At 50.3% G+C, this 15,898-nt stretch overlaps 1 protein-coding gene across 5 annotated transcripts in view; it reads right to left on the minus strand.

Annotated features, from left to right (window-relative positions):
• LOC145360086 (endothelin-converting enzyme 1-like) overlaps positions 1-15,898 on the minus strand; it is a 363,484-nt gene that overhangs the window by 80,385 nt on the left and 267,201 nt on the right. For all 5 annotated transcript variants that reach the window (XM_080215036.1, XM_080215038.1, XM_080215037.1 and 2 more), the window contains one exon: positions 14,923-15,135. In XM_080215036.1, coding sequence (XP_080071162.1) covers positions 14,923-15,135 — 213 coding nt within the window. The remainder of the gene's footprint in view (positions 1-14,922; positions 15,136-15,898) is intronic.

Raw genomic sequence — 15,898 nt, forward strand, 5'->3', positions numbered from 1 at the left:
CTATTCCAATGTTATCCATATGCCTATCCACTGACCATTTGAACGCCCTTAAAGTTGGCGAGTCCACAACTGCTGCAGGCAGGGCATTCCACGCCCTTACTACCCTCTGAGTAAAGAATCTACCTCTGACATCCGTCCTACAATTATCACCCCTCAATTTAAAGCTATGTCCCCTCGTGTTAGCCATCACCATCCGAGGAAAAAGGCTCTCACTGTCCACCCTATCTAACCCTCTGATCATCTTGTATGCCTCAATCAGGTCACCTCTTAACCTTCTTCTCACGAATGAAAATAACCTCAAGTCCCTCAGCCTTTCCTCATAAGACCTTCCCACCATACCAGGCAACATCCTGGTAAACCTCCTCTGCACCCTTTCCAATGCTTCCACATCTTTCTTATAATGCGGCGACCAGAACTGTACGCAATACTCCAAGTGTGACCGCACCAGAGTTTTGTACAGTTGCAACATGATTGCAGTCATTGAAGAAATGTCTCCTCACCCCTATCCTAAATGGTCTCCCGAATCCTCAGACTGTGACTCCCTGGTTCTGGACACCCCCCACCATCTGGAACATCCTCCCTGTATCTCCCCTGTCGATTCCTGTTAGAATTTGATAAGTCTCGGTGAGATCCTCCTTCATTTGTCTGAACTCCACCGAAAACAATCCTAACCGAGTCAATCTCCCTCCGTATCAGATAGGCAGCCCAGAGGACATCAGTTCAGTGTCTGCGATCCTCGTTTTGAGGGTAAAGAGCTTAGCACATTTGGAACTGAGTTAAAGCCAAACTTTGCGTGAGAACAGACAGGATAAATTGAAAGGAAAGGAAGCCTACTACCAGAGTTATCCATGGCTGCCCCAGGCCACACAATGCATCCTTTTATTCTGTATATTTCGTTTAAAAAAAACATACAACTCTGAAGTGATTTGTGAAGAATGAATAATTTAAGCCTTATTAACATGCAGGATATTGGGTTTGATGAATGCCGTGTTGTTTTCCGATTCAATCACCCAGTGTCAATATCAAACCCTCGCAAGTCCGACATACCAAGAGCCAAGTAACCTTTCATAGAATCACAGAACCCTACAGTGTAGAAAGAGGCCCTTCGGCCCATCGAGTCTGCACCGAACACAATCCCACCCAGGCCCTATCCCCATATCCCTACATATTATATCCACTAATCCCCCTAACCTACACATATTTATCTGCTAATCCCTCTAACCTACACATCTCTGGACACAAAGGGGCAATTTTTTAGCATGGCCAATCAACCTAACCCACACATCTTTGGACTGTGGGAGGAAACCGGAGTAACCAGAGGAAACCCACGCAGACACGAGGAGAACGTGCAAACTCCACACAGTGAAAGTTATTCCGCATCCTCCAGGTTTCTCTCCCACACCCACACCGACTGCCGGTGGCGTGCCCCAGAACAGCAAACTGTGGCCTTGGCCTGGTTGGTAAAGTGCCAAGTCGACACTCGCCGATAAGGCTGGGGCGCCCACTTGACGGAGGGTTGGAGCTGTTAACTGGAGTGCCCCAGCACCCAAATACCAGAGATCGCCAGGCAGCGAAGGCCAAGAGGAAACTGGGAGCGAGGCTTAATTGCCAGAAAGTTGAATGAGCAATTGCTCAGAAACTTTTTGATGCATTTGTCAAGTAGATTTCTAGACTCTAAAGGTGTTAAGGGGTTATGGGGGGAGCGCAGGAGCGTTGGGGTTGAGATAGGGGATTAGCCATGATCAACTCTGATCCCGGGAATGAAGAGCTTGACGTATGAGGAGAGCCTGGGAACTCTGGGTCTGTGCTGGATGGAATTTAGAAAGATGAGGGGGGAATCTCATTGAAACTTAGAATACTGACAGGCCTGGATAGAGTGGACGTGAGGAAGATGTTTCCATTAGTCGGAGAGGTTAGGTTCTGAAGGCACGGCCTCAGAATAAGGGGGTGAGCCTTTAGAACAGAGAGGAGGAGGAATGCCAGAGGGTGGTGAATCTGTGGTATTCATTGCCACAGAAGGCTGTGGAGGCCAGATCGTTGAGTGTATTTAAGACAGAGATCGATTCTTGATTGGTAAGGGGATCAAAGGTCACACGGAAAAGGCGGGAGAATGGGGCTGAGAAACTTATCAGCCATGATCGAATGACGGAGCAGGCTCGTAGGGCCAAATGGCCTACTCCTGCTTAAACGTTCCGTTTCACGTTTTGTCATTCATCATGTAGAGCAATGTCAGTCAGCAGCAACACTGGTTAGTTTTGTAGAGCGTCAACCCCACTGCCTCTCTCAGACAGGGCGAAAGGTCAGAATTTGGAGGCTGAAGGATTGAGTGACGAACCTGAGTAGACCAACTTCAAAACTGGGCGCAATAACACCTCGCAATGGGGGTGCCCCAAAGTCTTTGTCAATAGAGTCTTTTGTAAATTAAGTCTTTTTAAATCTCACTTCCTAATGATGTTTGCACTGAACGCACGAGGCAGACGAAAATGTGAAGACCTTCCTGCATCGCTACGCGACCACGTCTCAACCCCCAATAACTGAATTACAGCGATACACTATCCAGCTCCAAGAGCGAGATACCCACCCACCGCAGGACTCATTTAGTCGTCTGTTCAGGTTCCCTGGCAACACGAAAAGCAAGGAAAAAGTTACCCGCGGCAGCATTTCCCCAGGGTTCTTGCTGCTTAGTTAATGTAGGAAGCAGGATCGGCAGGAACCCCACTGATGCCGACAGCGGACGGGGTGATGTTTCGAGAAAAATTCAGGCCACACTCTGCAGAAAGGCAGCTTGTAACCTGATATCCTCGTAGAAGCCCAACGGGGCAGGAGGAGGCTATTCGATACATCGACAACAATCCCACCCATGCCATATCCCTGAAATCGCACCTACTTACCCAGCTAACCCCTCCACCCCCAACACGGAGGGGCAATTAAGCATGGCCAATACAACCTAACTTGCACATCTACGGAGTGTGGGAGGAAACCCCTGCAGTCACGGGGAGAATGTGCAAATACCACACAGACAGACAATCGACTGACGTCGGAATTGAACCCAGATCCCAGCAGTGCTAACGGCTGTGCCGTCCGCTGCCCCAGATGTGGGTGAAGGAGGGCAGGGTGCACAGGGCATTATAGGACCATCAAAACCATAGAACATTACAGCGCAGTACAGGCCCTTTGGCCCTCGATGTTCCACCGACCAGTGGAACCAATCTAATGACCCTCTAACCTAAACTATTCCAATGTTATCCATATGCCTATCCACTGACCATTTGAATGCCCTTAAAGTTGGCGAGTCCACAACTGCTGCAGGCAGGGCATTCCACGCCCTTACTACCCTCTGAGTAAAGAACCTACCTCTGACATCCGTCCTATAATTACCACCCCTCAATTTAAAGCTATGTCCCTTCATGCTAGCCATCACCATCCAAAAGACTTGAACCCTATCCCTCCTCACCCCTCTCATCCATGAACCCATCCAAGATTTTCTTAAATGTTAAAAGTGACCCCGCATTTATCCGGCAGCTCATTCCACACTCCCACCACTCTCTGTGTGAAGAAGCCCCCCCTAATATTCCCTTTAAACTTTTCTCCTTTCACCCTTAACCCATGCCCTCTGGTTTTTTTCTCCCCTAGCCTCAGTGGAAAAAGCCTGCTTGCATTCACTCTATCGATACCCATCAGAATCTTATACACCTCTATCAAATCTCCCCTCATTCTTCTACGCTCCAGGGAATAAAGTCCTAATCTATTCAATCTCTCTCTGTAACTCATCACCACCACTGTCACCGTGCTCTGCTCAGCAACCTGCCCCACCTGCCCCTGCAGTTATAGAACAACCCTATATGTCAACAGGCCTCTATCATAGAATCACAGAAACCCTACAGTGCAGAAAGAGGCCCTTCGGCCCATCGAGTCTGCACCGAACACAATCCCACCCAGGCCCTACCCCCGTATCACTACATATTATACCCACTAATCCCTCGAATCTAAGCATCTCAGGACGCTAAGGGGCAACTTTAGCACAGCCAATCAACCTAACCCGCACACCTTTGGACTGTGGGGGGAAACCGGAGCACCTGGAGGAAACCCACGCAGACACGAGGAGGATGTGCGAACTCCACACAGACAGTGACCCGAGCTGGGAATCGAACCCAGGACCCTGGAGCTGTGAAGCAGCAGTGCTAACCTACTGTGCCACCCATTTGTCAATGTATTCTCAGGCAAACCCTTTCAAGCATATATACATTCCATTCTCTTTTGAAAGTTATTACTAAATCTGTTTCCACTGCTCTTTCAGGCAGCGCATTTCAGATCATAATTCACTGCATTAAAAAAAAACTGTCTCCTCACCTCCTCCTCGCTGCTCATTTACCAATTATCTGACACCTTTGACCTTCCATCAACAAACTTCCCGCTGTGAAAACAGATTCTCCCCGTCTCCTCCATCAAGCTCTCTCAGAAATTTGCACACTTTCATTAAATCTCCCTTCCTGCTACGAGCACTCTTCACCAGCCTCGTCTCTCCTACGTAATGTGCCCCTCATCCCTGGCACCAATTTAAAGAAATCTCCCCAAGCGTTCCTCCCAGCCGCAGAGAGCGGATTTATCACACTGCTAACATTCATCTGGCAAAGTCTAAAATGCTTTCCCTTTCACTCTCCGCACACTACCAGAGAGTCAGCGTTGTGGCAAAGCCTTTTAGCGAATCACGCAAGGTTAGCAAGTCACCACACACACTGGGTCAACAGGGCAAAGTATCCCTCGCACTGAGAGACAAAGTGTCCCTTGCACTGTGAGCCTTTATAAACTGGAGTGTTGAGTATAAAAGTTGAGCCTTCATAAATCGGAGTACTGAGTATAAAAGTTGGAGTGTTACGGTGAGGTTGTATTAGGCATTGGTGAGACCGAATTTAGAGTATTGTGTACAGTTTTGGTCACCTCATTACAGGAAGGATGTAAATAAGGTTGAAAGAGCGCAGAGAAGGTTCACAAGGATGTTGCCGGGACTTGAGAAGCTGAGTAACAGAGAGAGATTGAATAGATTAGGACTTTATTCCCTGGAGAATGAGGGGAGATTTGATAGAGGTGTATAAGATTTTGATGGGTATCGATAGAGTGAATGCAAGCAGGCTTTTTCCACTGAGGCTAGGGGAGAAAAAAAACCAGAGGGCATGGGTTAAGGGTGAAAGGAGAAAAGTGGGACTAGGCAGAAAAAAAGGTTTGGCACAGACAAGAAGGGCCAAAAGGCCTGTTTCTGAGCTGTAATGTTCTATGGTTTCGAAATCAGAACCATGTCTCCAGAGTCCTGGAGTAATAGTTCTGGTACAGACCTCACGCTCCTCAAGGTCTCAAATTATTAGTTGCTGGAGTTTATTTAACTCTCATTACCCAATAACCTCACATGGAGAAACGCCAAACAGTTTTGCATTCTTATTCTGTGGGAACAAATACATGTCCCATTTGTTATTCATCGTTAAGCTAAGCAGTTGACAAACATAATCCCTTTCTAGTTTTACAACTTTTCTTCTGTGAACATTGTTTTACAATAGGCAGAGTCTACGCCCACGTCTTATATGAAAATATGTTTCTCAACGTCAAATGCCCTGTAAAAATCAGGCACTGAAAAACTTAGGCAAAAACAAAGTCAACAAAACTTAATGGAAAGCGAGGCGAGATCTGGGTGCTACTGAAGATGCCGAGACTCACCTCACTAGGAGGCCCATGTAACAGGGCTAAGACCAATAAAATATATCATTTATCTTAGTACTGGCCCTCTGACAGTGTGGCACTCCCTCAGTACTGACCCTCTGACAGTGCGGCACTCCCTCAGTACTGACCCTCTGACAGTGTGGCACTCCCACAGTACTGACCCTCTGACAGTGCGGCACTCCCTCAGCACTGACCCTCTGACAGTGCGGCACTCCCTCAGCTTTGACCATCTGACAGTGTGGCACTCCCTCAGCACTGACCCTCTGACAGTGTGGCACTCCCACAGTACTGACCCTCTGACAGTGCAGCACTCCCTCAGCACTGACCCTCTGACAGTGTGGCACTCCCTCAGCACTGACCCTCTGACAGGGCAGCACTCCCTCAGCACTGACCCTCTGACAGTGTGGCACTCCCTCAGCACTGACCCTCTGACAGTGTGGCACTCCCTCAGCACTGACCCTCTGACAGTGTGGCACTCCCTCAGCACTGACCCTCTGACAGTGTGGCACTCCCTCAGCACTGACCCTCTGACAGTGCGGCACTCCCTCAGTGCTGACCCTCTGACAGTGTGGCACTCCCACAGTACTGACCCTCTGACAGCGCAGCACTCCCTCAGCACTGACCCTCTGACAGTGCGGCACTCCCTCAGCACTGACCCTCTGACAGTGCGACACTCCCTCAGCACTGACCCTCTGACAGTGCGACACTCCCTCAGCACTGACCCTCTGACAGTGCGGCACTCCCTCGGCACAGACCCTCTGACAGTGCGACACTCCCTCGGCACTGACCCTCTGACAGTGCGACACTCCCTCAGCGCTGACCCTCTGACAGTGCGACACTCCCTCGGCACTGACCCTCTGACAGTGCGGCACTCCCTCAGCACTGACCCTCTGACAGTGCGACACTCCCTCAGTACCGCACTGTAATGTCAGCCTGGATTTTGTGCTCTGGTCACTAGAGAGCGAGACTTGAACCTACAGCCACAGATGACAGCCAAGGTTGACATCTGCTCGAGACAGGTTGACATTTCGAGATTTGCAAGGGCCTCGAGGTTAAACTTGTACATAAAGCTTTTGATTAGTTGACCTTGCCAGTCTCTGCGAGCACACTGGAGTCTTGATGATATTGCCAGGGTTTGGAATTAGGATGAAGGTGTGAACAGGCCCATTCCACATCCTAGCACCTTACCCACTCTGCGTGCGATACTGAGCAACTCCACAATAGAAAATCATACACCCCAGTGCTCTTCCTCGGAGTCACATTGCCTCAGTCTCCTGGTTACATCCTCAATCCGGTTATTTTGTCAACATTACCAATTCTAAGGACAGCCTTGAAGAACCAACAACAGGATTATGGAGCATGGTTGAGTGCTCTTTAGTATTAAGAACCAGGTTGCACAATTGCCGACATTGTACCTCGACTTCACCTGCACTGCGGTTCCCCTGGAGCTCCTCCATCGGGTAGTTTCAGGTTTCTGTCTCTACCCCTTTGCGGAGCCTCGCCTCTACGCGAGACTCCTCGCGGAGTCTCTACCCCTTTGAGCCTCGCCATCCTGTGTCACAGATGTACTGCCCCGTGAGTGGGCGAGAGATGACGTCGCTTTATTATCGCTGGGTTACTCGTGGGTCCGCAGGACTCTGCCAATTGATCTGACCTTCATTTGTGGAGGAAATTGCAGGAGCTCGCACGCTGCTGAAGAAACTATCGTCATGGCAACGTGGAGCCGCAGGGGAAGTGCCAGGCTCTAGGGCTGGGAGTCAGCGAGTTACCAAGTATGATTACTTCAATCTGCGATGATTGATATTTACCCTTCGATAAACCTTTCACATCCATTTTCACAGTTAATCACTGTTCTCCAACCAAAATTTTAAAACACAGCTTAACACCATGTGAGGAACTCAAAATGGGCTAAGACTCAATGGGTCAAATGATTGGTCGGAAATTAAACTATAAACTGTAATAACTCCCCACCCCCTTCCACCTTTCTAATAAACCCCAAGGCTGGAAATTAAACTATAAACTGTAATAACTCCCCACCCCCTTCCACCTTTCTAATAAACCCCAAGGTTGGAAATTAAACTATAAACTGTAATAACTCCCCACCCCCTTCCACCTTTCTAATGAACCCCAAGGTTGGAAATTAAACTATAAACTGTAATAACTCCCCACCCCCTTCCACCTTTCTAATAAACCCCAAGGCTGGAAATTAAACTATAAACTGTAATAACTCCCCACCCCCTTCCACCTTTCTAATAAACCCCAAGGTTGGAAATTAAACTATAAACTGTAATAACTCCCCACCCCCTTCCACCTTTCTAATGAACCCCAAGGTTGGAAATTAAACTATAAACTGTAATAACTCCCCACCCCCTTCCACCTTTCTAATGAACCCCAAGGTTGGAAATTAAACTATAAACTGTAATAACTCCCCACCCCCTTCCACCTTTTGGATAAACCCCAAATTTACCTCCCTCTATTGAGCAGACAGTTTGTCCCAAATGTTTATCCCTCTTATGGGGAACAACGGGCAGTGTAACATTTTAATTTTATTTCTTTTTTTTTGCCTAAATTACATTGTTACACAGGCACAATGTGGACACCCCAGAATCCAATATGGCTGTAGTGCACCCATATGTGCCCCACTCGAGATGTGCTGCCATTTTATTGGTAGATGTCAAAGGCCCACACTGAGCACGGTGATTCGGACGACTAATTGCCGATACGAAGGTCCTAACGTCTGCTTATGGTCTCCTCACGAGGCCTCCCTGAGCACAGTGGGGCCACTTGTGCTGTGCCCAGGATGACTAGCTTCCACATGCAGCTTAACCAGCGGGTCCTCAAAGGGGTTCCTGGAGGTTGTTGGGATGACTGGGGGGGGTGGGGCTGAGTGAAGCAGCTGTATTCCTGCCATCGCCACAGAGGGCCCAAAGACTGTCCCCACCCCCCTCTGTGGCCACCACCCCATTGCTCCTTTCTCCCAATGCCACTCCCTTCCCGATCGACTCCCTGCTTTGGAGGACCTCCCCAAGTGGTGCTGATCCTCTGAACCCTGCACCCGGGATCACTGCCGCCTCACCAGCTTTTTGAGCTGCGGTCAAGTGTCTAGTTTTGGATGGCTCTTGAAACTTTGACATCGGGGAGTTGGAACGGTATTGTCGCTGCACTCGTCATCCAAAGACCCAGGTTCAAATCCCACTGCGGCAGATGCTGCAATCTGATTTCAATAAAAATTCTGAATTAAAAGTCTAATGATGACCATTGTCGGGAAAACCCATCTGGTTCACTAATGTGCTTTGGGGAAGGAAATCTGCCTTCTGTACCCGGTCTGGCCTACATGTGACTCCAGAGCCACAGCAATGTGGTTTACTCTCAAATGTCCTCAGGAATGGGCAATAAATGCTGGCCCGTATCCCATTGTACAGGTGAAAAAAAAATTATTTATTCATGTATTATTATCACAAGTGGGCTCACATTAACACTGCAATGAAGTTACTGTGAAAATCCCCTAGTTGCCACACTCCAGTGCCTGTTCGGGTACACTGAGGGAGAATTTAGCACGGCCAATGCGCCCTAACCCGTACATCTTTCAGACTGTGGGAGGAACGTGGAGCATCTGGTTGGAACAGCACACCTTCTGGGAAGGTCACAAGCCAATCGGTGAGGCCAGCGGTCAGCTGTTTTCTCAAATCAGGACCTTGGCTACTGAGGCTGGCAGCTCTTTGCCCAGCAGCGCCACCGGGGGAGGACGGGCACTGGAACACCAGGGTCGCAGAGAGACCCAAGTGACAGTAAGTAACGTGCGGAGAGGTTGACGGCAAGGGGCTCCAAATGTACCGATTTCCGGTCCAGCGATCAGGCACCAAGTGCCTTTAATTGAGGGAGTCACCTACTATGTTCACCCCCCCCCCACTTCCCCCACCATCCCCCACCCCTCAACTTCACCGCCCCTCCAGGTGAGGGCAAGCTGGCCACACATGGTTTACCCGTGAGCCACAGGCCCACCTGTTGTCCAATAATCAGAAGCATTTTGTCAAATAAAGAATATTTGATAAAATGCTTGTCCTGTCGCTGTGGCTTTCTCCCAGATTGTTTACAGCAGAGACTGGGAAATCCCTGCAGATCCGGCTGGTAAGCCTATCACACATCAGCCTCTCCTCTGTAGCAGGATCTTTACTGTCCAGTCTGACCCCGGTGTTACAAATAAATACAGGATAACTAACACCAGCTCTTCAATCCGCTTAGAAACAGAGGCTCTGTCATTAATATCAGTAAATGATTGGTAAGGGCCTGCCCACAGCTAATTAGCTAGCTAACGATACTGGAGCAGTGTGAAACATTTCCATACAACACTTATCAACATGACAAGCTTGGTTTTAGATCAACTAATTGTACACTGGCGAGTGGCTCACCGACACTGAGGGTTCCAATTTTCATCTTGTGTTCAAATCCTTCCATCATCACTCTCGTTCCCGCTCCCTGACCCCTCCCACCACCACCACCCAAACCCGGGCACCTTCCACTTCTTGTCCCAGCCCTTCCCCTCCCCATGCCAACCCCCTCCAGTCCTACACCCCAATCCCCTCCCCATGCCAACCCCCTCCAGTCCTACACCCCAATCCCCTCCCCATGCCAACCCCCTCCAGTCCTACACCCCAATCCCCTCCAGTCCTACACCCCAATCCCCTCCCCATGCCAACCCCCTCCAGTCCTACACCCCAATCCCCTCCCCATGCCAACCCCCTCCAGTCCTACACCCCACTCCCCTCCCCATGCCAACCCCCTCCAGTCCTACACCCCAACCCCCTCCAGTCCTACATCCCACTCCCCTCCCCATGCCAACCCCCTCCAGTCCTACACCCCAATCCCCTCCACTCCTACACCCCAACTCCCTCCAGTCCTACACCCCAATCCCCTCCAGTCCAACGCCCCAATCCCCTCCAGTCCTACGCCCCAATCCCCTCCAGTCCTACGCCCCAACCCCCTCCAGTCCTACGCCCCAATCCCCTCCAGTCCTACGCCCCAATCCCCTCCAGTCCTACGCCCCAATCCCCTCCAGTCCTACGCCCCAATCCCCTCCAGTCCTACGCCCCAATCCCCTCCAGTCCTACGCCCCAACCCCCTCCAGTCCTACGCCCCAACCCCCTCCAGTCCTACGCCCCAACCCCCTCCAGTCCTACGCCCCAACCCCCTTCAGTCCTACACCCCAACGCCCTCCAGTCCTACACCCCAACCCCCTCCAGTCCTACACCCCAACCCCCTCCAGTCCTAGACCCCAACCCCCTCCAGTCCTACACCCCAACCCCCTCCAGTCCTACACCCCAACCCCCTCCAGTCCTACACCCCAACCCCCTCCAGTCCTACACCCCAACCCCCTCCAGTCCTACACCCCAATCCCCTCCAGTCCTACGCCCCAATCCCCTCCAGTCCTACACCCCAACCCCCTCCAGTCCTACACCCCAACCCCCTCCACTCCTACACACCAACCCCCTCCAGTCCTCCACCCCAACCCCCTCCAGTCCTACACACCAACCCCTGCATTGCTTCAACTCGAGTTCCCAGGATTTCATCACCGCTGGCTGTGTCTTTTAACCTTCTAGGTCTCAAGATCTGGATGGTGCTCACTGAGTCTTTATTTATTCCTCTAAGGCATTTCTTCAAACCTCACCCTGGGCCACCAGTGCCAAAGCCTGTTCTTTGACTGGGTGCAGCTGTTTCTCACACTTGGCTCCTGTGAAGCACCTCATAGAACATAGAACATAGAACACTACAGCACAAACAGGCCCTCCGGCCCACAAGTTGCACCGATCACATCAACACCTACCAATCCATAGACCTATCTATAACCCCCAATCCCATAAAACCCCATATACTCATCCAGAAGTCTTTTAAAAGACCCCAGCGAGTTCGCCTCCACCACCACCGACGGCAGCCGATTCCACTCACTCACCACCCTCTGAGTGAAAAACTTACCCCTAACATCTCCTCTGTACCTGCTCCCCAGCACCTTAAACCTGTGTCCTCTCGTAGCGACCATTTCAGCCCTGGGAAATAGCCTCCGAGAATCCAATATCTCTCAACATTTTATAAACCTCTATCAGGTCACCTCTCAACCTTCGTCTCTCCAGGGAGAAGAGACCGAGCTCCCTCAACCTATCCTCATAAGGCATGCCTCCCAATCCAGGCAACATCCTTGTAAATCTCCTCTGCACCCTCTCAATAGCTTCCACATCCTTCCTGTAGTGAGGCGACCAGAACTGCGCACAGTACTCCAAGTGGGGTCTGACAAGGGTCTTATAAAGTTGCAGCATTACCTCCCGACTCCTAAACTCAATCCCTCGATTAATGAAGGCCAGCACACCATACGCCTTCTTGACCACATCCTCCACCTGCCTCGCCCTGTTTCACTATATTAACAGCTCTATCTAAGTCTGTACAACCTCTTTCTGTGACCTTCATGTAATTGCCTGCGTTATAAAACCGGCCCAGGGCTAAAAGGTCTCTCTGCAGCAATCTCCATGATAGCGCTGCACTTCACAAGTGCTCGTTCCAGAATAACACCTCGGGGGGGGTGGGGAGGGGTGCAGGAAGAGTGTGGTCTGTTGGGGACCTTGTGCCAACTAATTGTCAGAAGGGAATGTTCAGTGCTCTCAGTTCCGTGGGCGAGCTGGCATCACAAATCAGGAGTGAAGGTCAAACCTCCCCTTAATATCCAGGGTGGCACAGTGATCAGCACCGCCGCCTCACAGTGCCAGGGACCCGGGTCGATTCCAGCCTGGGGCGACTGTGTGTGTGTGTGCAGAGGCTGCACATTCTCACCGTGTCTGCGTGGGTTTCCTCCGGCTTCCTCCCACAGTCTGAAAGACGTGCCGGCTGAGGTGCATTGACCCGAGCTGGCCCCGGGAACGCGGTCACCAGGGGAATTTCACAGTAACTTCATTAATGTAAACCTTACTCGTCACGCTAATAAATAAACTTTAACTTTTAAACTTTAATTATGCCAGTAAAGCAAACAGATCCGCGACGCTGCGCGGACACGCTCACTGTTTACAGGGGACAGTGAATGGGGCTCTGGCATAGGAAACAGCACTGTCTCAATGGGCCAGGAGAAATAAATGACGCACACATCGAGAAAGGTTACACTTGTAAACAATCCACTTGACTCTCTGAGCTCTTTCTTAATATTTAGCCCCTCCAGCTGTTGGGCAGTTGCGCAACTCCAGCTGTGTTTGGACATTTCAGCCTGCCACACTCAGTAGATCTCACCCAGGAGGTTTGTGTCAAGCTGGGCCTCTGAGCACAGAGCTTTCGCCTCGCAGGGTGTTGGAAGACAGTTTCGATCAAGTGCTCCAACACTTGGGCAAGGCGTGGGGTGGAGCTGAACTCCAGTTGTATAAAATCCTGTGTCCAATTCTGGTCACCGCACCAGAGGCTTTGGAGGGGGTCCAGAAAAGATTTACCAGCATGTTGCCCTGGTATGGAGGCTATTAGCTATGAGGAGAGGTTGAATAAACTGGGATTGTTCTCCCTGGAAAGACAGAGGGTGAGGGGGCGACCTGATAGATAGAAGTTCATAAAATTACGAGGGGTATAGACGGGGTGAACAGTTGGAAGCTTTTTCCCGGGGCAGAAATGACAATTACAAGATAAAGGGGGGAAAGGTTCAGTGGAGATATGCGGGGGAAGGTTATCTTTTACTCAGAGTGGCGGAGGCCTAGAATGCACTGCCAAGTGAGGCGGTTGAGGTGGACACCTTAGCAACACTGATCTGGATGGACACATGAACAATCGGGCAATAGAGGTGCTTGGTCTAGATAGAACAACGTGATGGGCACAGGCTTGGAGGTTGGGGGCTGAAGGGCCTAGTCCCTGTGCTGTATTGTCCTTTGACAAGTTGGTTGTCCTGTTTCCTAAACCAATACTGTTGGGTTATCTGTAAATATCTACAAAGAGGTAGGAACCAATGCGATGTGTAAGTGTTCTAGGGGCGACACTAGAGACTGATGTGATGAGTAAGAGAACCAGTTCAAACTGGTCCGTCTGCTGCACACGGTTGCCCGTCAGAATCAAACGTAGAGTCCTCATCTTTCCAAGCTGCAAGTCCGATCGCTGCCCACATGGGTGACCCACAAGACACCCAGCACACACGGCAGTGACTACTTCATCCCTGCTTCAGTGGGTGCAGAGTACTGCAGGAGGTCCCGGCATTGTGAAATCTTAACGCAGGCATTTACCTTGCAGCCCAGCCACTGGGAGGTCTACACATCGCGGTGTGCCAATTATCCTTCCACAAAAACCACAGCAACTCACTCAGACCCTCTCCAAGATGCCAGGTGTCAGCGTCCAAAACAAAATACCCCTAACCTACCTGAACTGTACAAAAACCGAATGGCAAAAACAGCATGATGATTCATTACAGATACGCCGTATATGCAATTCTTTCTGGTACAGTTTGGTATGGGCTCCTGCTCTGTCCAAGACCACAAGGAACTAAAGGGTTGTGAACTAAGCCCAGTCCATCAGGCAAACCAGCCTCCCGTCCATTGACTCCGTCTACACTTCCTGCTGCCTCGGAAAAGCAGCCAGCATAATTAAGGACCCCACGCACCCCGGACATTCTCTCTTCCACCAGGAAAAAAGATACACAAGTCTGAGATCACGTACCGACCGACTCGAGAACAGCTTCCTCCCTGCTGCCATCAGACTTTTGAATGGACCTGCCTTGCATTAAGTTGATTTTTCTCTACATCCTAGCTGTAACATCACATTCTGCACACTCTCCTTTCTCTATGAATGGTATGCTTTGTCTATATAGCCCACAAGAAACAATACTTTTCACTGTATACTAATACATGTGGCAATAATAAATCACATATTACCTGTTCTGCTATGGAAAAGTATTACCTGCCACACTCACGACAGCTGAAGGACGGTTGAGAGGGTTCAATTTCCTCAAGAAAACAAGTTTGATCAACACAATTTTGCTATCTTGTTTTCCTTTGAACCCAGATGGTTAGAGCATGGACAGAGGCCATTCAGCCCATTGGGATCTGTACTTTTATACGAGAACCATCCGAAACAAATCCGCCCATGCTAAATGTGCCACCATATGCTCTGAATCGCCGCTCGAGGCCTTGCATTCTGCACACTCTATGAATGGTATGCTTTGTCTAGATAGCCCACTTTTCACTGTATATGTGACCTGTGGTCACTTACCAAGGAGGTGCTTCATGATGACCTGGTTATGGTCCCACAGGTTGTTGAAGGTCCCCCACCTGGATTTGCCATCGGGCAATGGGTTTGCCTTAACCCAGCCGCCGCAGGCATACTTGTAGAAATTGTGGCACGGGTCGACGGATCGGTCCAAGGATTTGAGGACGTTGCTGGCGACGATGACGCAGGACTCTGTCAGACAAACCTCCGGGGTGTCTGCAATGCAAAGCACAGCGTATTGAGACCCTGCCTTCAGTCTGTAATCCCTGAGTGCAGGAACACCCTACACAAACCCAGCCAAAATCACACTGGGGGCCTGGGTACAAGAACAACACTGGGGTGTGAGTGGGATTCACCAAAATAAGAGGCCTCACACGCAGTCCACCATTCCCCACAGAGTAGTGAGAGTTCGGAGCGGGGTGAGTGTGAGAAGGGTCTGCCGATCAAAGTCAGCCCCCAGACCCACAATGTGAGCGGTGGGCACTGCCGTTACAGACTTCCCGACCCTCACTCACTGCGTTCTTTTCAAATAGGGGGCCGCCTGGAGTTCAAAACTTTATAGCGAGGGGGATAGAATATAAAAGCAGGGAGGTTTTGCTGCAACTGTACAGGGCACTGGTGAGGCCGCAGCTGGAGTACTGTGTGCAGTTTTGGTCGCCGCACTTGCGCAAGGATATATTGGCCTTGGAGGGAGTGCAGAGGAGGTTCACTAGGCTGATACCGGAGATGAGGGGGTTGGACTATGAAGAGAGATTGAATAGACTGGGTCTGTACTCGTTGGAGTTTAGAAGGATGAGGGGGGATCTTATAGAGACGTGTAAGATAATGAAGGGGATAGATAGGGTAGAGGTAGAGAGATTCTTCCCACTTAGAAAGGACAGCAGGACTAGAGGGCACAGCCTCAAGATAAGGGGGGGACAGTTTAAAACGGAGTTGAGGAGGAACTTCTTCACTCAAAGGGTGGTGAATCTCTGGAATT

This window comes from Carcharhinus amblyrhynchos, chromosome 30 (genome assembly GCF_965287045.1).
Source record: "Carcharhinus amblyrhynchos chromosome 30, sCarAmb.v2.hapA, whole genome shotgun sequence".
Lineage (NCBI taxonomy): Eukaryota > Metazoa > Chordata > Chondrichthyes > Carcharhiniformes > Carcharhinidae > Carcharhinus > Carcharhinus amblyrhynchos.